Here is a 27,236-nt window from a genome sequence, read left to right as displayed (position 1 = left end):
CTGTATGTTGTTGACAAGATGGGCGAGTGTGTGGCTGTATGTTGTAAGGACAAGGTGGGCGAGTGTGTTGTTCCATTTTGTAAGGACAAGGTGGGCGTGTGTGTGGCAGTATGGTGTAGGAACAAGGTGGGCGTGTTTGTGGCTGTATGTTGTAATGACAAGATTGGCGTGTGTGTGTGGCTGTATGTTGTAATGACAAGGTGGGCGAGTGTGTGGCTGTATGTTGTAATGACAAGGTGGGCGAGTGTGTGGCTGTATGTTGTTGACAAAGTGGGCGAGTGTGTAGCTGTATGTTGTAAGGACAAGGTGGGCGAGTGTGTGGTTCTATCTTGTAAGGACAAGGTGGGCGTGTGTGTGGCTGTATATTGTAATGACAAGATAGGCGTGTGTGTGGCTGTATGTTGTAATGACAAGGTGGGCGTGTGTGTGGCTGTATATTGTAATGACAAGATAGGCGTGTGTGTGGCTGTATGTTGTAATGACAAGGTGGGCGTGTGTGTGGATGTATGTTGTAATGACAAGGTGGGCGAGTGTGTGGCTGTATGTTGTAAGGACAAGGTGGACGAATATGTGGTTCCACGTTGTAAGGACAAGGCGGGCGTGTGTGTGGCTGTATGTTGTAATGACAATGAGGGCGCGTGTGTGTGGCTGTATGATGTAATGACAAGGTGGGCGTGTGTGTGGTTCTATGTTGTAATGACAAGGTGGTCGTGTGTGTGGCAGTATGTTGTTATGACAAGGAGGGCGTGTGTGTGGCTGTATGTTGTAATGACAGGGCGGGCTTGTGTTTGGCTGTATGTTGTAATGACAAGGAGGGCGTTAGTGTGGCTGTATGTTATTATGACAAGGTGTGTTTGTGTGTGTGGTTCTATGTTGTTATGACAAGGTCGGCGAATGTGTGGCTGTATGTTTTAATGACAAGGTTGGCGAGTGTGTGGCAGTATCTTGTAATGACAAGGTGGACGTGTGTGCGGCTGTATGTTGTAATGTCAAGGAGGGCGTGTATGCTACTGTATGTTCTACTGACAAGGTGTGTGTGTGTGTGGTTCTATGTTGTAATGACAAGGTTGGCGAGTGTGTGGCAGTATCTTGTAATGACAAGGTGGACGTGTGTGTGGCTGTATGTTGTAATGTCAAGGAGGGCGTGTGTGTGGTAGTATGTTGTATTCACAAGGTGGGCATGTGTGTGGGTGTATGTTGTAATGACAAGGTGGGCGTGTATGTGGTTGTATGTTGTAATGACAAGATGGTCGTGTGTGTGGCTGTATGTTGTTGACAAGGTGGGCGAGTGTGTAGCTGTATGTTGTAATGACAAGGAGGGCGTGTGTGTGGCTGTATGTTGTAATGACAAGGTGGTCGTGTGTGTGGCAGTATGTTGTTATGACAAGGTGGGCGTGTGTGTGGCTGTATGTTGTAATGACAAGGTGTGTGTGCGTCTGTGGCTGTATGTTGTTGACAAGGTGGGCGTGTGTTTGGCTGCATGTTGTAAAAACAAGAAGGGCGTGTGTTTGGCTGCATGTTATAATGACAAGGTGGCCGTGTGTGTGGCTGTAGGTTGTTATGACAAGGTCGGCGAGTGTGCGGCTGTATGTTGTAATTACAAGGTGTGCGAGTGTCTGTATGTATGTTATTATGACAAGGTGAGTGTGTGGCTGTATGTTGTAATTACAAGGTGGGCGTGTGGTTGGCAGTATGTTGTAATGAAAAGGTGTGTGTGTGTGGTTCTATGTTGTAATGAAAAGGTGGGCTTGTTTGACGCTGTATGTTGTAATGACAAGGTGGGCGTGTGTGTGGCAGTATGTTGTAATGACAAGTTGGGCGAGTGTGTGGCTGTATGTAGTAATGACAAGGTGGGCGTGTGTGTGGCTGTATGTTGTAATGACAAGGTGGGCGTCTGTGTGACAGTATGTTTTAATGACTAGGTCGGCGTGTGTGTGGCAGTATGGTGTAGGGACAAGGTAGGCGTTTGTGTGGCTGTATGTTTTAATGACAAGGTGGGCGTGTGGGTGGCTGTATGGTGTAGGGACAAGGTTGGCGGGTGTGTGGTTCTATGTTGTAAGGACAAGGTGGTCGAGTGTGTGGTTCTATGTTGTTATGACAAGGTCGGCGTGTGTGTGGCTGTATGTTGTAATGACAAGTTGGGCGTGTATGTGGCTGTATGTTGTAATGAGAAGGTGGGCGTGTGTGTGGCTGTATGTTGTAATGACATGGTTGGCGTGTGTGTGGCTGTATGTTCTAAGGACAAGGTGGACGAGTGTGTGGTTCTATGTTGTAAGGACAAGGTGGGCGTGTGTGTGGATGTATGTTGTAATGACAAAGTGGGCATGTGTGTGGCTGTATGTTGTAATGACAAGGTGGTTGTGTGTGTGGCAGCATTTTGTAATGGCAAGGTGGGCGTGTGTGTCTATGCCTTTATAACAAGTTGTGCGAGCATGTGCCTTCGTCTCGTTCACAAGGCTGACGAGCGTGTGTCTATATGTGGTTGACAAGTGTGGGATGTAACATGGAGAACATGTCTGGCTGTGTGACTACATAGTGAACAATGCATACCTAAAGCGGGTATCAAATTAAACAGCTGTCATGAAGAAAATAAACTCTTAAAACTGAGAACGTGTCAAATTACAGTAGCAGACTGTACACGTGAGCTACTTGTAGCCTACATCCATTTGTTTTATGTACATAGTTTACATATCAGTTTGAGAGCTAGACACATCCCGTTGAAAGGTGTATAGCTTGAATAGCGAAGAACACCAGAAATGTTTTTCTCAAATTCCTGTAGGCGCTCCTAAATTAATGTTTTTGTCTCTTTTAAAAGTACATTAGCGTATGTTTCAGCATTAGTCAGTGTCATACCACTCGTGCGCATTCAGACACAGTCATCAGTGACCCCAACCCTTCTTGTAATTGAAGACTGAGATTGCCCGAAGAAAATGTGTCCAGCTGCAATACATTTAAAGACTGTAGAAGTTGACCGAAGGAAACGCGTCGATGTACATGGCCGTAACCGCAGTTTGAGTTGGAACTGAGGGAAACGCGTCGATATACATGACCGTAACAGCAGTCTGAACTGGAACTGAGGGAAACACCAAGGTACGTGACCGTTACCGCAGTCTCAATCGAGGGACATATTTCGTTTGTTTGTATTTGGTTGTATGTTGTTAAACGTCGAGTCTTGACTAGACAATCCAGTGATTCATAAACATGAGCATCGATCTACGCAATTACGCCACAATGACATGCATCAACCAAGTCAGGGAGACTGACACCCGATCCCATTAGTCGCTTCTTACGACAAGCATAGTTACTGCCAAAAACCTAATCTCACCCGGATCTTCACGAGTAGGTGTGTGTGAGTGAGTATGATGTTACGTCGCTTTTAGAAGAAAGTCCTGCAATATCACGGCGGGGGACACCAGAAATTGGCTTCGCACATTGTACCCATGTAGGGAATCGAACGCTTTAACCACTAGGCTACCTCACCACTACTCACGAGTTTGAAATGTATCGAATATATGAATACAAGTAATATTAACCCTCCATCAAGTACCTAATTCCATCAAGTATCTGTCGGGAGAAAACAGCTTATCGCATCCGATTGTGTCCCTTTCTGCACCACTCTAAGACATGATGCATCCTTTCAGATCTCCATTCATTTCGCATCAAATGTAAGCCGTTTAACATTTGTGCTACATAAGAAAGACATCTCGCCGCGGTCGGACTATTCTCGAACTGATGAGATGTTAGAACACGAGTTAACTCATTGGATAACATGTGTCGGTGTATGGCAACTTGTGAATAATCGTATTTCTATACAGAGGCAGTCCTGACGTTGTGGCATCAGTCGCGTGTATCTAAAGCTAGCAACACAAGCGAGTGTCTGTATGAATTCTATCTCTTTGAGTGAATAGAGGACTGGAGTCACCAGATCTATGTATTACAGGGGCGCAACTTCCAACGTATAATGTAAGTTCCTTCTACATACGAAAAGTATGATCTTCCATTTAAACCAATCCTGATGCACAAATTGAGTAATGAGGAGCGGCATGAAGTAAAGCTTCATGTTAATATGACCTTGAGGGTGAACATAGTCGTGTGTAACACATTCAGAGTTTTCCTTGGCGTATTTATTATTTCTATATCTGTGTTTTCCGACTTGTTTTCCATTGTTTTGCTACGAAATTATTTCTATGTTTTATTTTGGATGATATATATGTGTTGTTATTAACCCGATCTGGCAATGTAAGACATTGTAAGATGGGCTCTGGAATTAATTCGTCATTTGTAAAGTCAAGTTATTTGTTCACGCTGACACCAGTGGGTATCATTAGGCCATATGAGTTTACAGATTGTTTTAGTGTCGTCAAACTTTCCCTCTGTCCATACTTCTAATTCCACCTCCTAAACATTCCCTTTATCTAAATACGACCAAACCCTTTCTATATTCATAAGAAATCTTTGAATAACCTGTCAGAAATTATTCTTTGGACATGCAGTATCCTCATGACGGTCAACTCATCTCACACCTATCTGTCAACACGTCCTGCCTCTGCCTTGCCTCTGTTTCAGTCATATCACTGTTGGTGCAGTTCGACATATAGTTTCTTACCCTCATAATTACATGAAGCATAATGAATTCACATCCGTACTATGCTTGCTAGACGTCGCAGATATCACGTGCACCTAGGTGTAGTTGATATAACGTGGGTGTAGCTGATATTTCGTGTAAGTAGGTGTAGATGATAATACATGTACGTGAGTGTCGCTGATATTACATGAACGTGGATGTAACTGCTATTACATGTACGTGAGTGTAACTCATATTACGTGCACGCAGGAGTAGCTGATATTACGTGTACGTAGAAGCACCTGATATTACTTGTACGTAGGTGTATCAGATATTACGTGTAAGTAGGTGTAACTCATATTACGGTTAATCAGGTGGAGCTGTTATTACATGTACGTGGGTGTTTCAGATATTACGTGTACGTGGATGTACCTGATATTACGTGTACGTAGGTATATCAGATATTACGTGTACGTAGGTGTATCTGATATCACGTGTACGTAGAAGCACCTGATATTACGTGTACGTAGGTGTAGCTGATATTACGTGGACGTTGGCATAGTTGATATTACGTATACGTGGATATAGCTGACATTACGTGTACGTAGGTGTAGCTGATATTACATGTACGTGGGTTGTTACTGATATTACATGTACGTTTGTGTTGCTGATATTACATGAACGTGAGTGTAACTCATTTTGCAATCTAACTCATGTTACACCTGGCATCATAGTTAATCAGGTGTAGCTGATATTACATGTGCGTGGGTGTAAATGATATTACGTGTACGTAGGTGTATCAGATATTACGTGTACGTAGGTGTGTCTGATATCACGTGTACGTAGGTGTATCAGATATCACGTGTACGTAGGTGTATCTGATATCACGTGTACGTAGGTGTACCTGATATTACGTGTACGAAGGCGTATCTGATATTACGTGCACGTTGGCATAGTTGATATTACGTATACGTGGATATAGCTGGTATTATGTGTACGTAGGTGTAGCTGTTATTACGAGTACGTGGTGAAACTGATATTACGTTTACGCTTCTGTAATATTACATGTACGCGTGTGTAGCTTATTTCACGTGTACGTAGGTGTAGATGACATCACGTGTTAGAAAGTGTATATCACTGTTCGCAGGCTCCCTGAATGGGGTCATGATATCACTGCATCTTTCACACTTTATATTAGATTCATATTAATAGACGTGGATGTCTCGTTGAAGTCTGTAAATAACGTGTTATCAGCTCCCACAGGCCGATGTGTATGTTGAACATTATCTCGCTCACTCACTGATAACTCCCCCGCCACGGCCGATGACCCTGAGTCATGTAGAGGGTTTAGATATGCTCAGTCATCAAGTTTTAAATGCGTGATTCGTAACAATTACTTCAGAAAAATAAACAAATACCACCTATATTTCAATGCAACATATCATTCTCATAACCGTAAAAATTGTGTTTGAGTGCGGCACTTTTGTTATTTGTTATCAACACGAGCGCGAGAGTTTTTCACTGACAGCAAGTGTGTATGTGTTGTGTGACGGCTTCCTTGACATCATTAACAGGTGCCTAAATCATTTTAAATGTGTTCTCAATGACAGGTGCCTGTTAAATCAGAGGAGTATCTCCTTGTTATCAAAAACGTATGTATTAGGTTTTACGTTTATTCATGTAACCGTGATGAGGTACGTTCGTAAGTCAAAAACTTAGTAGATATTTCTTTTTAAGGGTAAAACAAACTCACATATCCATACTGAGTCAAATTAAAAACTTCACATTTTTAAACGTAATCCCATATATGATATACAACGGACAAATGTATCAGAGAAGGTAATTATTAATCATTAATGTCCAAAGAAGGATTTTAATTAACGGTGGTAACCATAATTTGTGCCAAGCACCTACGGTATTCGATAATAACGTCAACAGTTTAAATTATAAGTCCCAAGCACGAGAATCTGATGGCACACAAGTTCAGTAGCGTGTATGGCCACCATGTGCGTTGACAACTGCCACACAACGCCCACCGCATGGACCTTGTGATGCTTGTGAACACATGATTCGGAAGACGACGCCATTATTGCTGCAAATGGTGCTAAGATCTTGCAAATTCTGTGGTTGGTTCTGGAGAGTGCGCAGACTTGCCAAGAGCCAAGAGCATCCCGATGGGATTGAGGTCGGGAGACCATGACGGCCAGTCCATGACGTTGACTCCCGCATTCTGAAGGACATTCCTTGTCAAAATTGCTGTGTGGGGTCTGGCATTGTCGTGTTGGAAGATCAAACCGGGTCCATGTGCTGCCATAAAAGGCCGAAGTTCTGGTGCCAGTACCTGGTCGCGGTAAGCAGCAGCGTTGAGGTTGCCACGGATGACAAGAAGCCTGGAACGTGCATTGCCACAGAAAGCACCCCACACCATGACACTTCCGCCTCGAAATCTGTCAACTTCCTGTACACAACACTGGGCGTAACGTTCATGACGGCGCCTCCACACCCTCGCCCTACCATCAGCAAATCGAAGATTAAATCGGGATTCATCACTGAAGACGACTTGATTCCAATTCCTCTGAGTCCATCGTAATTGTCGCTGTGCCCACAATTGACGTTGACGTCTGTGTAATTGAGTCAGAATCGGCCCGCAGTATGGCCGTCGTGCTTGAAGGTGAGCAGTTCTCAGACGGTTTCGAACAGTTTGCGCACTCAGTCTACCCCAAACAGTTCATTTCTGGTTGATGTAGCCGTCAAAAATCAATCTGACGATCCTCTGCATGTGACGTCACACGTGGTCGACCTGACCGAGGGCGATCAGCGGTGGTACCCGTTTGCTGTAGACGCGTCTGTAAATCATTAACAGTCCGTCGACTACAACCCATCGTCCTTGCGACTTCAGCTACGGACGTTCCCGTCTGCATGCCGAAGACACGTTCACGTTGCACATTTGAAAGGCGTGGCATGACAAATGGCCGTAAAGACTTTTGTTTTCTTGTGTTTTCTTTTTTTGTTTATGACTGCTAACAAGTATGGCTGAAAACACGTGCGGTATTATGGCCACGTGACCAGTTGCACGTGAAAAACCACTTTTGCCACTATAGTGCTGTGCACATGATTTTGATCGATTCACCTGCACAAAAACGAGTGTTATCTGAAAACAAGACGTGGCCATTACTGTTTAAATACACAATAAGGGCCCACAATGATAACTGGTCAAAATGTTAAAATTTTAGGATTGTGAAGTTTTTAATTTGGTTCAGTATAGATATTATACCGTCTCTCGGTCGTTTTTTTCTAGATTTGTAATTATGTAAACTGTGTACAAATACCATGCGTCATTCCTCGCTTATTTACATTCGATGTCTTTTTCAAAGAAAGAATCTTCCTGACAATTGAGGATGCATGCCCTTGTGTTTATTCATCATCCTTGGCTAACTTACGTGCGAGAGCGATGTTGTTCCGAGACGGCAAAGCAGAAAGGTTTGGAAATAGTAGAATTTTTTCTCCACTTTGTCGATATCTGTAAGAAGTCCTTCGGCTAACCTAGTATTGATGCTCATATTCTGCCGCACTACAATTCCAAGCCGCATTGACGAGGACAATCATAACACAATACCTCAATATCCAGACAAACATTCATGGTCGAATTATCTCCCCCAAAAAGAACAATGATAAAACCACTCCTTAATATCCAGACAAACATTCATGGTCGCTTTATCTCCCCGACAACAACAATGATAAAACCACTCATTAATATCCATGCAAACACTCATGGTCGCATTATCTCCCTGACAAGAACAATCATGAAACCACTCCTTAATATCCATATCAACATTCATGCTAGTATTTTCTCCCCGACAAGAGCAATGATCAAACCACTCATTAATATCCATGCAAACATTCATGGGCGCATTATCTCCCCTACAAGAACGATTATGAAACCACTCCTTAATATCCACGCAATCACTCATGGTCGCATTATCTCCCCGACAACAACAATGATAAAACCATTCCTTAATATCCACGCAAACATTTATGGTCGTATTATATACCCGACAAGAACAATGATGAAAACACTCATTAATATCCATGAAAACACTCATGGTCGCATTATCTCCCCGACAACAACAATGATAAAACCATTCCTTAATATCCACGCAAAAATTAATGGTCGCATTGTTTCCCCGACAAAAACAATTATAAAACGACTCCTTAATATCCACGCAAACACTCATGGTCGCATTATCTCCCCGACAAGAACAATCATAAATCCACTCCTTAATATCCATGCAAACATTCATGGTAGCATTATCTCCCCGACAAGAACAATGATAAAACCACTCCTTAATATCTACACTAACATTCATGCTCGTATTATCTCCCCGACAAGAACAATCATAAATCCACTCCTTAATATCCACACAAACATTCATGGTCGCATTATCTCCCCGGCAAGAACAATGATAAAACCACTCGTTAATATCCCGAAAAAACACATTATTGGTAGCATTATCTCCCCGGCAACAACAATGATAAAACCACTCGTTAATATCCAGAAAAAAACATTAATGGTCTGATTATCTCCCCGACAAGAACAATGATAAAACCACTCCTTAATATCCATGCAAACATTCATGGTCGCATTATCTCCCCGACAAGAACAATTATGAAACCACTCCTTAATATCCATGCAAACATTCATGCTCGTATTATCTCCCCGACAAAAACAATGATAAAACCACTCCTTAATATCCATGCAAACATTCATGGTAGCATTATCTCCCCGGCAAGAACAATGATAAAACCACTCGTTAATATCCATGCAAACATTAATACTCGCATTATCTTCCAGACAAGAACAATGATAAAAACAATCCTAAATATCCAAACAGATTAATGGTAGCATTATCTCCCCGACAAGAACAATCATGAAACCACTCCTTAATATCTACACTAACATTCATGCTCGTATTATCCCCCCGACAAGAACAATGATAAAACCACTCCTTAATATCCACACAAACATTCATGGTCGCATTATCTCCCCGGCAAGAACAATGATAAAACCACTCCTTAATATTTATGCAAACATTCATCGGCGCATTATCTCCGTGACAAGGACAATGTTAAAACCACTCCTTAATATCCAGACAAACATTCATGGTCGCATTATCTCCCCGACAAGAACAATGATAAAACCACTCCTTAATATCCAGAAAAAAACATTAATGGTAGCATTATCTCCCCGAAAAGAACAATGATTAAACCACTCCTTAATAATTATCCAGACAAACATTTATGGGCGCATTATCTTCGTGACAAGGACAATGTTAAAACCACTCCTTAATATCCAGACAAACATTCATGGTCGCATTATCTCCCAGACAAGAACAATTATGAAACCACTCCTTAATATCCATGCAAACATTCATGCTCGTATTATCTCCCCGACAAGAACAATGATAAAACCACTCCTTAATATCCAGACAAACATTCATGGTCGCATTATCTCCCAGACAAGAACAATTATGAAACCACTCCTTAATATCCATGCAAACATTCATGCTCGTATTATCTCCCCGACAAGAACAATGATAAAAACACTCCTTAATATCCTAGCAAAAGCTCATCGTTGCATTATCTGCCCGACAAGAACAATTATAAAACCACTCCTTAATATCCACATCAACATTCATATCATCCTCGTATTTTCTCCCAGGCAAGAATAATAATCAAACCACTCCTTAATATCTATGCAAACATTCATGGTCGCATTATCTCCCCGACAAGAACAATGATTAAACCACTCCTTAATAATTATCCAGACAAACATTTATGGGCGCATTATCTTCGTGACAAGGACAATGTTAAAACCACTCCTTAATATCAAGGCAAACATTCATGGTCGCATTATCTCCCAGACAAGAACAATTATGAAACCACTCCTTAATATCCATGCAAACATTCATGCTCGTATTATCTCCCCGACAAGAACAATGATAAAAACACTCCTTAATATCCTAGCAAAAGCTCATCGTTGCATTATCTGCCCGACAAGAACAATTATAAAACCACTCCTTAATATCCACATCAACATTCATATCATCCTCGTATTTTCTCCCAGGCAAGAATAATAATCAAACCACTCCTTAATATCTATGCAAACATTCATGGTCGCATTATCTCCCCGAAAAGAACAATGATTAAACCACTCCTTAATAATTATCCAGACAAACATTTATGGGCGCATTATCTTCGTGACAAGAACAATGTTAAAACCACTCCTTAATATCAAGGCAAACATTCATGGTCGCATTATCTCCCCGACAAGAACAATTATGAAACCACTCCTTAATATCCACGTAAACACACATGGTCGTATTATCTCTCCTACCGGAACAATGATAAAACCACTCCTTAATATCCACGCAAACACTCATGGTTGCATTATCCCTCCGACAAGAACAATCATAAAACCACTCCTTAATATCCAAGCAAACATTTATTATCGCATTATCTCCCCGACAAGAACAATGATAAAACCACTCCTTGATATCCACGCAAAAATTCATGCTCGTATCATCTCCCTGACAAGAACAATGATAAAAACGCTCCTTAATATCCTAGCAAAAGCTCATCGTTGCATTATCTCCCCGACAAGAACAATTATAAAACCACTCATTAATATCCATATCAACATTCATCCTCGTATTTTCTCCCAGGCAAGAATAATGATCAAACCACTCCTTAATATCCATGCAAACATTCATCGGCGCATTATCTTCGTGACCAGGACAATGTTAAAACCACTCCTTAATATCCATGCAAACATTCATGGTCGCATTATCTCCCCGACAAGAACAATTATGAAACCACTCCTTAATATCCACGTAAACACACATGGTCGTATTATCTCTCCTACCAGAACAATGATAAAACAATTCTTTAATATCTACGCTAACATTCATAGCCGGATTGTCTCCCCGACATGAACAATGATAAAACCACTCGTTAATATCCAAACAATCATTAATGGTAGCATTATCTACCCGACAAGAACAATCATAAAACCACTCCTTAATAACCAGACAATCATTAATGGTAGCATTATCTCCCCGACAAGAACAATGATAAAACCACTCCATAATATCCAGACAATCATTAATGGTAGCATTATCTCCCCGACAAGAACACTGATAAATCCACTTCTTAATATCTACTGAAACATTCATGCTCGTACTATCTCCCTGACAAGAAAAATGGTATAACAACTCCTTAATATCTACACTAACATTTAAGCGCGTATTATCTCCCCGACATGAACAATAATAAAACTACTCCTTAATATCCAAACAAACATTAATGGTAGCATTATCTCCCGACAAGAACAATGATAAAACCACTCCTTAATATCCAGACAAACATTCATGGTCGCATTATCTCCCCGACAAGAACAAAGATAACAGCCCCCCTTAATATCCAGACTAACATTAATGGTAGCATTATATCCCCGACAAGAACAATGATAAAACCACTCCTTAATATATACACTTACATTCATGCTCGTATTATCTCCCCGAAAAGAACAATGATAAAACCACTCCTTAATATCCATATAAACATTCATCCTCGTATTTTCTCCTCGACAAGAAGAATGATCAAACCACTCCTAAATATCCAGACAAACATTCATGCTCGTATTATCTCCCTGACAAGAACAATGATAAAACCACTCCTTAATATCCAGACAAACTTCATGGTCGCATTATCTCCCCGACAAGAACAATGATAAAAACACTCCTTAATATCCACGCAAAAGCTCATCGTTGCATTATCTCCCCGACAAATACAATTATAAAACCACTCCTTAATATCCATATCAACATTCATTCTTCGTATTTTCTCCCAGACAGGAATAATGATCAAACCACTCCTTAATATCCATGCAAACATTCATGGGCGAATTGTCTTCGTGACAAGGACAATGTTAAAACCACTCCTTAATATCCATGCAATTATTCTTGGTCCATTATCTCCCCGACAAGAACAATCATAAAACCACTCCTTAATATCCACACAAACATTCATGGTCGCATTATCTCCCCGGCAAGAACAATGATAAAACCACTCCTTAATATCCACACAAACATTCATGGTCGCATTATCTCCCCGACAAGAACAATGGTAAAACCACTTCTTAATTTCTACTCAAACATTCATGCTCGTATTATCTTTCCTACCAGAACAATGATAAAACCACTCCTCAATATCCATGCAAATATTCATGGTCGCATTATCTGCCCGACAAGAGCAATGATAAAACAATTCCTAAATATCTACACTTACATTCATAGCCGGATTGTCTCCCCGACAACAACAATGATAAAACCACTCGTTAAGATCCATGCAAACATTAATACTCGCATTATCTCCCCGACAAGAACAATGATAAAACCACTCCTAAATATCCGGACAAACATTAATGGTAGCATTATCTCCCCGACAAGAACAATGATAAAACCACTCCTTAAAATCCATGCAAACATTCATGCTCGTACTATTCCCCCGACAAGAACAATGATAAAACCACTCCTTAATATCCACAGAAACATTCATGCTCGTATTATCTCCCCGACAAGAACAATGATAAAACAGCTACTTAATATTAACACATACATTCATGGTTGCATTATATCCCCGACAAAAACAATGATAAAACTACTCCTTAAAATCCACACAAACATTCATATTCGCATTATCTCTCCGACAAGAACAATGATAAAACCATTCCTTAAAACCCATGCAAACATCCATGCTCGTACTATCCTCCCGACAAGAACAATGATAAAACCACTCCTTAATATCCACACAAACATTCATGGTCTGATTATCTCTCCGACGAGAACAAGGATAAAACCACTCCTTAAAATCCATGCAAACATTCATGCTCCTACTATCTCCCCGACAAGAACAATGATCAAACAATTCCTTAATATCTACGCTAACATTCATGCTAGTATTATCACCCCGACAAGAACAATGATAGAACCACTCCTTAATATCCAGACAAACATTGATGGTCGCATTATTTCCACGACAAGAACAATTATTAAACCACTCCTTAATATCCACGCAAAGACTCATGGTCGCATTATCTCCCCGACAAGAACAATGATAAAACCACTCCTTAATATCCATGGAAACACTAATGGTCGTATTATCTCCCCGACAGGAAAAATGATAAAACCACTCCTTAATATCGAGACAAACATTCATGGTCGCATTATTTCCACGACAAGAACAATTACTAAACCACTCATTAATATCCATGGAAACACTCATGGTCGCATTATCTTCCCGACAAGAACAATCATAAAACCACTCCTTATTATCAAAACAAACATTCATGGTCGTATTATCTCCCCGACAGGAATAATGATAAAACCACTCCTCAATATCCAGACAAACATTCATGGTCGCATTATCTGCCCGACAAGAACAATGATAAAACAATTCCTCAATATCTACACTAACATTCATAGCCGGATTGTCTCCCCGACAAGAACAATGATAAAACCACTTCTTAATATCCAGACAAAGATTGATGGTAGCATTATCGCCCCGACAAGAACAATGATAAAACCACTCCTTAAAATCCATGCAAACATTCATGCTCGTACTGTTTCCGCGGCAAGAACAATGATAAAACCACTCCTTAATATCCACACAAACATTCATGGTCACATTATCTTCCCGACCAGAACAATGATAAAACCACTCCTTAATATCCATGCAAACATTCATGCTCGTATTATCTCCCCGATAAGAACAATGATTAAACAAATCCTTAATACCCAGACAAACATTCATGGTCACATTATCTTCGTGACAAGAACACTCTGTAATGTCCAGACTGAGAGATGTGGTGTTAGTGTATCAGGGCTTTTATTCAGATAAATTGTATCACTATAAATGCCGACTGTTATGTCACCTGACTTCCTCAACACTGTAACGAATCATCATCACACAGACTCCCTAACATGATGGATATATCTGGGGAGGGGATGGGGTGGGTATCTCGCCAATGGTAAAACTGATAAGAAGAAACAAATGCTGTTTGATATCATCCTGAGTTACAGCCTTTTAATGGATTTTGGGTAAACTCTGGTAAAGGGATGATTTCAACTTTCCAGTCGTCAACTTCTTTTGTCGAGCAATATCCCAGCAGCTCCAGACCTTGGTGTCTACATTTCACAACTTCGGAGGTGCATTCCAGCAAGCTCTTTCTGGGAAGATTTCAAAGAGCGTCATACGACTCACAAGTTGATTGATACACCATTCAAGGCCTCAGTGAAGTTTTCAAACCGTTCAATGGTGGCAGACATTTCCAAATTTGTCGCATCAGTGACAAAAATTATGTCTGGTGCAACTCCCTATTTTGACTTTGAATGATTGACTTGCCTTTGTATGTGTTTGTTACGGATTCCACCGATGGGGCAGGGTACGTTGATATTTTCGCAAACTCCTGGTATCACCATTTGAAAGTAATTCTTAAACACACATTTACATGATATACTTTGGAGTCGGAATTGATTTTGGTGATCTCAAAAGAATACATTTTCCTGTTCAGTGAAACTTAACATCGTATGTATATGTTTGTGACATCCCGTATATAAGCTTTTCAAGGGCGCACATTTTCTATTAACTGCATTGTTCAAATTTAACGTATTCCTGGTACACACAACAATGCGTACATGTATATACAACCCCAGACATACCAGCATATATATGCTGCATGTCATGACGCTTGCCGCGATAGCACTAGTTCACAAGTTACGTATATGTGAAGGTTACATATACCTCACGTGAGTATTATGTAGTGACAGAATCAATTATAACTTACCTAACAATATGGTCATTAACGGGATAGATATAGATATCCGTGCCGCTCCGTGACATCTGGGCTTACCCTGTATTCGGAACCGGCATTACCATGCTATCGTGTTGCTATATTTTCGATGTAAATAATTGCCTAAAACAAGATAAGATTATAATTTAATGTAAAGTAGTATCATTGTATCCATAGTTGAACTTAATTTAGCAGCATCCATGACTGAACTTATGTTAGCTGTGTCCATGGTATTTAGCTTCATCCGTTATGGAACTTAAGTTTATCCTATACTGAGCTGAGACAAGGCATTCAGTGTTCTCATAAGATGAATTATAGACCGAAAGAAACTTGAAACGGACATGCATTGATACTCCCCACTGTATCGTGTTAAAATATGTTACACATAAACTACAAGATGAAAATAACAGGACAACATTAGAGTAGGATTCAGCCAAAATGCAATCTGCACCTTCTGTTACAGGTAATTGGGAAATCACCATTAATGTTTGTTGAACATGACTTAAGATTGAAGTATGTATTATACTTCATATATAACCTCACTGCTATCTACTATTTATCCATGCAAAAAAATTACATATTATCATATAATGGGTAGGTTTCTCGGCAGGATAAAAACGATATCCGTTGGGGTCATATGCGGATAGAGATGCAAATATCAAAGGTCAAGTAGGACTACTTTCACTGTTTATAAACAAACATGGCGTCGCCCTCGTCATTCGGCGATCGAGTCAGAATTAACCATCGGGAATCTGGATAAACTACAGGGATAATTCCTATCATTATCAAAAGAACAGTCTAATATACTGAAAATCAGTGTCTAACTGTGACGTAGCTAAGGCAATTTATAAGTTTTGGCAACTTTGGAGATATAAATTTCGAAACAATTTTGCGAGGGCACGAGGCCTAGCCAAGCGGGATCAGTAGCCATATCTGTGCTTGTAGACCTCTGCGGCTTGAAACCTTCTCCACAAATTAAAATAGTTGGATTTGGCCGAAATAAGTCTGAATTGTAACCTTGTTTCGATTTGACGCTGTGTGTACATCTGACTACACTTTTTAACGTTATAACAGGACAGACCGACTGTCAACAACGTCTTGCCGTGACGTCTCATAGACTAGGGTAAGAGTAGCTTCCCTTTGACAAAGGGCAGTTACTATAGCGGACAGACCGATGGAATGCCGGGAAAGGCAATTAAAAACAACTGTTGTTTTGCGTATATGTTGCTTCGCCACTGTATCAGAAACAGATTTCAGTTGGAACTATATCGGCTACTGTCACTGTCCGACTGACACATCACCTACCCTGTGACGTAATAAATATTAATGCACGCATTCCAGGAAAAGTCGCAATGTTTCGGTAATGTTTGTGAGAGAGGGAAAGCGATTTTAAAGCACAGAATTAAAGAATGACATTATATGATAAAGAGGTTATCACTCTTGTGTGTTTGGGGATGGGAAATATCCTGTATTAGGAATAAACACTATGTATTTAGCTCGCCAAGGCTCGCTAAATACAATGTTTATTCCTAATGCAGGATATTTACCATCCCTAAACACACTCGCGTGATAACCTCTATATATCAATGTTGCAGCATTACATCATTATAGTTCCATGTGTTAAAAAATGAACAATCATACATGTGAAGAACAAGATGTGACATGTGAAGGACAAGATGTGACATGTGAAGGACAAGATATGACTTGTGGAGGACAAGATATGACTTGTGGAGGACAAGATATGACTTGTGGAGGACAAGATGTGACATGTGAGGGACAAGATGTGACATGTGAGGGACAAGATGTGCATTGTGAGGGACAAGATGTGACATGTGAGGGACAGATGTGACATGTGAGGTACAAAATGTGCCATGTGAGGGACAAGATGTGACATGTGAGGGACAAGATGTGACATGTGAGGGACAAGATGTGACATGTGAGGGACAAGATGTGACATGTGAGGAACAAGATGTGACATGTGAGAGACAAGATGTGCATTGTGAGGGACAAGATGTGACACGTGAGGAACAAGATGTGACATGTGATGGACAAGATATGACATGTGAGGGACAAATTGTGACATGTGAGGGACAAGATGTGACATGTGAGGGACAAGATGTGACATGTGAGGGACAAGATGTGCATTGTGAGGGACAAGATGTGACAAGTGAGGAACAAGATGTGACATGTGATGGACAAGATATGACGTGTGAGGGACAAATTGTGACACGTGAGGGACAAGATGTGACATGTGAGGGACAAGATATGACGTGTGAGGGACAAATTGTGACACGTGAGGGACAAGATGTGCATTGTGATGGACAAGATGTGACATGTGAGGGACAAGATGTGACATGTGAGAGACAAGATGTGCATTGTGAGGGACAAGATATGACGTGTGAGGAACAAATTGTGACACGTGAGGGACAAGATGTGCATTGTGATGGACAAGATGTGACATGTGAGGGACAAGATGTGACATGTGAGGGACAAGATATGACGTGTGAGGTACAAGATGTGACATGTGAGGGACAAGATGTGACATGTGAGGAACAAGATGTGACATGTGATGGACAAGATGTGACATGTGAGGAACAAGATGTGACGTCTGAGGTACAAGATGTGACGTCTGAGGTACAAGATGTGACATGTAATGGACACGATGTGCATTGTTATGGACAAGATATGACGTGTGAGGGACAAGATGTGCATTGTGAAGTACAAGATGTGACATGTGATAGACAAGATATGACGTGTGAGGGACAAATAGTGTCACGTGAGGGACAAGATATGAAATGTGAGGTACAAGATGTGACATGTGATGTACAAGATGTGACATGTGAGGGACAAGATGTGACATGTGAGGGACAAGATGTGACATGTGAGCAACAAGATGTGACACGTGAGGCACAAGATGTGACATGTGAGGAACAAGATGTGATTCGTGAGGGACAAGATGTGACATGTGAGGAACAAGATGTGACATGTGATGGACAAGATGTGCATTGTGAGGGACAAGATGTCACATGTGAGGGACAAGATATGACATGTGAGGGACAAATTGTGACACGTGAGGAACAAGATGTGACATGTGATGGACAAGATATGACGTGTGAGGGACAAATTGTGACACGTGAGGGACAAGATGTGCCATGTGAGGGACAAGATGTGCCATGTGAGGGACAAGATGTGACATGTCGAGGACAAGATGTGCATTGTGAGGGACAAGATGTGACATGTGAGGTACAAAATGTGACATGTGAGGGACAAGATGTGACATGTGAGGGACAAGATGTGACATGTGAGGTACAAGATGTGACATGTGAGGGACAAGATGTGACACGTTAGGGACAAGATGTGACATGTGAGATGTGAGGAACAAGATGTGACACGTGAGGGACAAGATGTGACATGTTAGGAACAAGATTTGACACGTGAGGGACAATATGTGACATGTGAGGAACAAGATGTGACATGTGAGCAACAAGATGTGACATGTGAGCAACAAGATGTGACACGTGAGGCACAAGATGTGACATGTGAGGAACAAGATGTGATTCGTGAGGGACAAGATGTGCCATGTGAGGGACAAGATGTGCCATGTGAGGGACAAGATGTGCCATGTCGGGGACAAGATGTGCATTGTGAGGGACAAGATGTGACATGTAAGGTACAAGATGTGACATGTGAGGGACAAGATGTGACATGTGAGGGACAAGATGTGACATGTGAGGTACAAGATGTGACATGTAAGGGACAAGGTGTGACGTGTGAGGGACAAGATGTGCCATTTGAGGTACAAGATGTGACATGTGAGGGACAAGATGTGCATTGTGAGGGACAAGATTTGACATGTGAGGTACAAGATGTGACATGTGAGGGACAAGATGTGACATGTGAGGTACAAGATGTGACATGTGATGGACAAGATGTGACGTGTGAGGGACAAGATGTGCATTGTGAGGGACAAGATGTGCCATGTGCGGGACAAGATGTACCATGTGCGGGACAAGATGTGTCATGTGAGGGACAAGATGTGACATGTGAGGGACAAGATGTGACATGTGAGGGACAAATTGTGACATGTGAGGGACAAGGTGTGACATGTGAGGGACAAATTGTGACATGCGAGGGACAAGCTGTGACATGTGAGGGACAAATTGTGCCACGTGAGGGACAAGATGTGACATGTGTGGTACCAGATGTGACATGTGAGGGACAAGTTGTGATATGTGAGGGACAAGAGGTGACATGTGCTGGAGAAGAGGTGACATGTGTAGTTCAGGATGTGACACAAGGAGGACAATATTCAACGTGTGGAGAACACACGGTTTGATGTGTGAAGGGCTAAATCTCACATGGGAAGAACAAGATAAACGCACTGTTTTCCTAAACAGTATAATATGTAAAGACTTCAAACCACGATGGTAATAAAAGTGTTAGCAGTCCCATGTGCACATACAAGGCAGCGTTATTGCACACAGTAGCAAGTAAGATTAAAGTCGAGTGTACAGTTACCCTCATTGTTGACTTGGCCGACATTTGTCCTTGGTATGATGCCAGATGCTTTGAAGATCGTCCTCCTCTGTTATTGCTGTAACAGTGGGGTGTGTGAAATGTTGAAGAAATACTAGCCCTCACCCAGTAACCCAGTGATCGCGAGGATATTGCTATCTTATGGTATATATGTGATTGATCTTTAACAATGCCTATACCATTTGTTAGTTTGGCAAGTGTGTATTGGAGAACAGTGGCGTGATGAACACTGGCAGTTGTGTGTGTGGTAAAGTCTCTTTCATCAACAAAGAACGCAATATGGACGAGGTTCTCTATTATTGAATGTAATGACGCATAGCAGTGCTCGCTGGTGTAGCGCTACAAAGCCCTGGAGAAATAGCATAATGTTAACCACCTGGCCTGTTCTCGTGTGTGCACTATCTAGAGAGAAGTCTACAGCCGATACAACAAATTAGTAACTTGATTTGTTTGTACTGAGTAGCATGCTCGGAACACCGACTATCACTCTTAGTTCCACATGACAGGACATATGTCGTCCTCATTGCATGATAACGCTGTCATCATGGTTGTCGCCCCCTTCCTCAGTAAAACCCCTGGTGCATGACCAAGACATGTGTCGTACAATACTGCACGGCGGCTCGTATATCATCATGTATGTGAAACTAGTCAAACATTGCTCGCCAGGATGTGCGCTGACATGAATAACAAGCATACGATTACAATCCACGTCACACTGACAGTCACTACAAGCATACGATTACAATCCACGTCACACTGACAGTCACTACAAGCATACGATTACAATCCACGTCACACTGACAATCATTACAAACATACGATTACAATCAACGTCACACTGACAATTACTACAAGCATACGATTACAATCCACGTCAGACTGACAATCATTACAAGCATACGATTACACTACACGTCAGACTGACAACCATTACAAGCATACGATTACACTACACGTCAGACTGACAACCATTACAAGCATACGATTACACTACACGTCAGACGGATTGACATCCATTCAGGTCACTCAGGTTGACAACCATTACAGGTCACTAAAGTTGACAACCTTTACAGGTCCCTAAGGTTTGACAACCATGACAAGAAAACGACCAGAGTAGAATTGAACCAGCGCATGCATATACAAAGGAATGCTACAATACATATTAGGTAACATGTATACTTAAAGTTTACATATTTGCTATAGGTAAAAACATCAGGTTTCTTTCTGGATTGTTGAATTTGAATTAATTAGAGGTCATTATTTATTTCAGCACCTGCTATTTAATATGCGGATATCAGCCATGCACGTGACAACACCCAGTGTAATGTTCCTACTGTGTGTCGCTAGCATCACAAGTCAGCCTAGGTTACAGGGTTTGAAAAATGACTTTCTAGTTAAAAATTTGACAAAATTCCAGTTGACGGAGAAAATCAAGCAGCAGATTCTGATCCATCTAGGTATGAACACTCGTCCCACGTCGGCCCCCGGCGACAAAGACAGGATCTATCAAATGTACAATGTGACGGGGACAAAGGCAGAAGTTAATGAGATAATCAGCTTTTCTGAGCCCCCTGGTAAGACGTTTAACATCTTTTCCATAGAATTATTTTGAAATACTTGTCTGAGTATCTAGTGCACGTGCGGTTGTCACTGAACCGGTCACTCATGTAGTTAATTCTTATGTTTCAGACAAGTTTGAAGATGAGAAAATTATTCAGTTTCGTTTTGCAAAAGGAACCAAAGGCAAGCGACTGGTTGTGAAAAGTGCCAATCTGCTGATTAGAGTCAAGAACAAGCAACGCGAGGGGATGAAGACCAGAAAAGACGGTAATTTGAGGCTTAAAACAAAACGCTTCAAGTTACGTAAACGGAGGCGGGGAACCAAGGTTTCCTTGTCGGTTTCCACTGTGACTCCTGATGGACATCCTGAAACAAACATCGCAGCAGTCAAATCAAGGATAAAGAAAAACAAATGGTTCAAAGTAAGTCTTAATCGGACTATAATGCAGACGTTAGTGGACTCGTCTAACGGTACTGTGCTCCTGCACGTCCAATGCCAAGGGTGTAAGAGAAATACGCAAGTAGTGTTGGTTCACCCAAGACGGCGCAGGAAACGACAGTTAAAACGACAAAGAGCCAGAGCCAGAGCTAGAACAAGAGCAAGAACTAGAAGTACCAGAGTACCTAAACTAAACAAGGGTCGTCCCTTCTTGATACTGCACACATTGGTGGAGGCGAACAGCAGAAGAAAGAGGAGCATTAACTTTCAATGTTCTCGGTGCTGCAAAAGAGAGTTATACATCAATTTCACAGAAATAGGATGGGGTGATTGGATTATCTCCCCTCCCGGGTTCACAACCGGAGAATGTGTCGGTGCATGTACAAATCAGAATGTTTATGGACCAGAAAATACAATGTTATGTGTTTCTACGCACAGGCGCGCTTTGAGACTAATATATCGGGAAACAGTGGGAGTGTTTATGAGCAGCGTCCTGCCAAACTTCATAGTTTCTCAATGTGGTTGTGAAACAGGTCATCACGTGGGACCTGAAGCCCCCGACAGGGCCACCTAGTGGAGACTGAACTTACAGACACCGATTATTTATACAGATCAGAGACATATATGGATAGATCATCTGGAAAATGTTGATCTTTCTTTTATTACAACTAGAAGCCATTCCTGATAGCACTATTAAATAATTGTATGAATGTAGCTAATATTATAAACGATGTAAATATGATATCGGTCGATGACACAGGTAGGAAATCGCCACAGGGTCTGACGAGCGCGATTGGTAGACACATGAAGATTTTAACTACCACGTTTGCGACATACTTTAGCTTAGCCAACTGACCACTATGTGTTTAATAGTTATGTTAATCAGTATTGCTTGTAATTTAAGTAAATGTAACTTTTTCAGCAATCTTTTCTGAGTGCAAATGTTGATAATTATCTATGGAATCTTAGAAGGTACACTGTCGCACCCGTGATATCGCATTGTGACGTTGTCCTGACAAAAACAAGCAAAAAGTGTCAAAATATACCAAAGCGCGACATTTTGACCTATTGTGGCTTTGTCGCATTACTGCACTTTGAATATTATTTTCGGTTCTTACCAAAGGAAGTCAATTCGACAATCCTAAAATTTGCAATGTCAAAATATGCCCCGTTGTCGCACTCATCTAAAAGGTTGAAATGCGCGACAAGGCGACAGTGATACATAATGATAATGTCACGTTCTCGCCCTTTTCCATTAATGGTACGCAAGCACAAAAATGTCAAACACTTTTTCAAACTGGAGTGGTGTGTTTAGTTCAACATGATACTAAAACAACAGTAACACTGCCAATACGATTCCTTATCTCAAAAGGAAAACAAAGCTTTGCTCGTTTCTTGGGAAATTATTCCATATATCTTATTGTCTGTATAATTTTCATGAACCAACGTGTTTTGACAGCAATAAACACGTGTATTTCAATTTCATTTAATTATCACGCTCATATTAATTACTGCTTATTTTCAAAATTTTAACAAAGCAAGATCAATAATTCTACATCAGGGCAAAGGGCTCAAACTCAGTCACGACAGTTATAAGTATACATATATGCAGTGCCAGATGTGGTTCAAAGCTCTCTCAATGTATTTTCGTCAAAAGGATATCATGAGTGAAAGAGTATTATTTAACGCTGCTTTTAACAGTATTTCAGTTATTTCACGGCGTGTCAGTTTGATGTGAAAGGAAAGCTTTAAGTGATGTTGGTCTTACAGTCAACCCCTTTGGGGAAATCCCTAAACATGGATGTCGTTCTCACATATTCAGGAGGCATTTAGGGGATTTGAGCCAACGATCATTGGGGATGCAACTCTACACAGCGAATTGCGCCACCTAAGTAAACTGGCCGAGCACTGCCCCTTCATTGCTTTAAAAAAGTTGTTGGGACTACAAAAAAACACTGGAGTTTGAAAATAAGTATAACCGTTTTTAGAAAGTGGAAAACGGCAACAACATATGTCATTATGCCGCATGCAATTTTACACATTTCTTACACATTTTAGATGGGGTGATAATGCAACAAAGCGACAAGGCGATAACACTCATATGTTTACTTGCAAAATGTCGCCTTGTTGTATTTTCGCTCTTGAGTAAAGGTGAACAATATTGAAAATGTGGCAGTGCAACAATACGACAATTATCTTGCAGTGGTTACTTTTGATACTTTTTGCTTGTTTTTGTAAGGGTTACAACTCGACAATGTCCTGTCTACTTTTCAATAATTATCCCATGCGCGAGACAGGATGTCAACATCTGCATGGGAACAATAAAATATAATCCTTACAATATTATGCAAAATTGGAATTGTCCTCATGTATATTTAAGAAATGTCGTTTTTCCAATGATCATTTCTGAAAACCATAGACCCAGTTTAGAACTTAAGGCTGAAAACAAAGAAAATGTTTTTTTCTGGGCACCGGCGTTTCACTTTAAATCGCCCGGGTCCTTTTAATTTCCAATAAAAGCATATTTCCGCGTCATATGACACATGCTCTGTTATCAGTAAAATTACGTGTTTGACAACTGACATTGTATTAACGAGCACTGTTTCAATGAGTGACCAGTTGTGTTTGTTAGTAATCTTGGTGCGAAACAAATAAATTAAATAAATTAATGATCCTCCCACAGCACACTTATAGTCAATATATTTATTTACATATAATTATAAAGAAATTCTACCTCCTTCCTCACACTTGAGTCAAATATACCCAGAAACATTTAACTATGTTCTTGCAGCCCAATCATAGATGACAGTTTTCAATCGGCAGTGTGAAAGAGGCGACTCTGTAAACTTACAAAGACAAATAAGGTTACAGGACCACCAGCAGATGACTGGGGACAGTTCATGTGAAATCCTCATGAAAATACATGGCAGAAAATCTTTTACCAAAACTCTTTAAACGCAAATCTGCACACCTGTGCACTTGCATGACTTGTCCACAAATCCTTAATGTGCGAGGAATTTGTCTCATTACATTTGTCTAATAGATGCCTGTGTGTTAGGAGTGTGCAGGTAGATAGAACATGCCTGTGTGTTAGGAGTGTGCAGGTAGATACAACATGCCTGTGTGTTAGGAGTGTGCAGGTAGATACAACATTCCTGTGTGTTAGGAGTGTGCAGGTAGATACAACATGCCTGTGTGTTAGGAGTGTGCAGGTAAATTTAACATGCCTGTGTGTTAGGAGTATATATAAAGATACAACATGTCTATGTGTTAGGAGTGTATTGCTATAGGGAGATACAACATGCCTCTGTGTTAGGAGTGGAAAGGGAGATACAACATGCCTGTGTGTCAGGGGTGTATAGGGAGATACAACATGCCTATGTGGGTAGCGCATTGTGAGAAACAACATGCCTCAGTGTTAGGAGTGTATAGATATAGGGAGACAAAACATGCCTGTGTCAGAAGTGTATAGGGAGATACAACACGCCTGAGTGTAAGGAGTGTATAGGGAGATACAATATGCCTGTGTGTTGGGTGTATAAAGAGAGTTACAACATGCCTGTGTGTTAGGAGTGTATAGGGAGATACAACATACCTGTGTGTAGGAGAATATAGGGATATACAACATGCCTGAGTTAGGAGTGCATTGGGAGATACAACATGCCTGTGTGTTAGGGGTGTATAGGGAGATAAACATGTCTGTGTGTTAGGAGTGTATGGCCATAGGGAGATACAACATGCCTGTGTGTTAGGACTGGAAAGGGAGATACAACATGCCTGTGTATTACGGGTGTATAAGGAGACACAACATGTCAGTGTTAGGAGGGAGTAGGTACATACAACATGCCTGTGTGTTAGGGGTGTAAAGGGTGATCGACATGCCTGTGTTAGGAGTGCATTGGGAGATAAAACATGCCACTGTGTTAGGGGGGTATAGGGAGATACAACATATCTGTGTGTTTGGAGCGTATTGCTATAGGGAGATACAACATGCCTCTGTGTCAGGAGTGCATTGGGAGATACAACATGCCTCTGTTTTAGGATTGTAGTGGGAGATACAACATGACTGTGCGTAGGAGTGTATAGGGAGATACAACATTCCTCTGTGTTAGGATTGTATAGGGCGATACAACATGACTGTGTGTAGGGGTGTATAGGGAGATAAACATGCCTCTGTGTTAGGATTGTATAGGGAGATACAACATGACTTTGTGTAGGAGTGTATAGGGAGATACAACATGCCTCTGTGTTAGGATTGTATAGGGAGATACAACATGACTGTGTGTTAGGGGTGTATAGGGAGATAAACATATCTGTGTGTTAGGAGTGTATTGCTGTAGGGAGATACAACGTGCCTTTGTGTTAGGGGGGTATAGGGAGATACAACATGTCTGTGTGTTAGGGGGGTATAGGGAGATACAACATGTCTGTGTGTTAGGAGTGTATTGCTATAGGGATATACAACATGCCTCAGTGTTAGGAGTGGAAAGGGAGATACAACATGCCTGTGTGTTAGGGGGGTATAGGGAGATACAACATGTCTGTGTGTTAGGAGTGTAATTGCTATAGGGATATACAACATGCCTCAGTGTTAGGAGTGGAAAGGGAGATACAACATGTCTGTGTGTTAGGGGGGTATAGGGAGATACAACATGCCCGTGTGTTAGGGGGGTATAGGGAGATACAACATGTCTGTGTGTTAGGAGTGTATTGCTATAGGGATATACAACATGCCTCAGTGTTAGGAGTGGAAAGGGAGATACAACATGCCTGTGTGTTAGCGGTGAATAGGGAGATACAACATGCCTCTGTGTCAGGAGTGCATTGGGAGATATAACATGCCTCTGTGTTAGGATTATAAACGGAGATACATTATTACTGTGTGTTGGAGTGTATGGGGAGATACAACATGCCACTGTGTTTGGATTATGTAGGGAGATACAACTTGCCTGTGTGTAGGAGTGTATCGGAAGATACAACATGCCTGTGTGTTAGGAGTGCATTGGGAGATACAACATGCCTCTGTGTTAGGAGGTATAGGGAGATACAACATGTCTGTGTGTTAGGAGTGTATTGCTATAGGGAGATACAACATGGCTCAGTGTTGGGAGTGAAAAGGGAGATACAACATGCCTCAGTGTTGGGAGTGAAAAGGGAGATACAACATGCCTCAGTGTTGGGAGTGAAAAGGGAGATACAACATGCCTGTGTGTTATGATTGCATAGGG

At 41.2% G+C, this 27,236-nt stretch overlaps 1 protein-coding gene across 5 annotated transcripts in view; it reads left to right on the top strand.

The window, feature by feature from the left end:
• LOC124112108 (inhibin beta A chain-like) overlaps positions 1–24,550 on the top strand; it is a 69,677-nt gene extending 45,127 nt beyond the window's left edge. For 2 of the 5 annotated variants that reach the window (XM_046472074.2, XM_046472075.2), the window contains exons 2-3: positions 21,280–21,583; positions 21,699–24,550. In XM_046472074.2, coding sequence (XP_046328030.1) covers positions 21,295–21,583; positions 21,699–22,582 — 1,173 coding nt within the window. In that variant the 5' untranslated portion in view covers positions 21,280–21,294 and the 3' untranslated portion in view covers positions 22,583–24,550. Of the gene's footprint in view, positions 1–2,851; positions 3,091–3,723; positions 3,964–21,279; positions 21,584–21,698 lie in introns of those variants that run through there. The other 3 variants (XM_046472072.2, XM_046472073.2, XM_046472070.2) reach the window with 3 other exon arrangements.
• The last annotated feature ends 2,686 nt before the right edge of the window (positions 24,551–27,236 follow it).

Source organism: Haliotis rufescens, unplaced genomic scaffold (assembly GCF_023055435.1).
Source record: "Haliotis rufescens isolate VD_foot unplaced genomic scaffold, xgHalRufe1.0.p SCAF_10, whole genome shotgun sequence".
Classification (NCBI taxonomy): Eukaryota; Metazoa; Mollusca; class Gastropoda; order Lepetellida; family Haliotidae; genus Haliotis; species Haliotis rufescens.
This window is presented reverse-complemented; position numbering and strand designations above follow the sequence as displayed.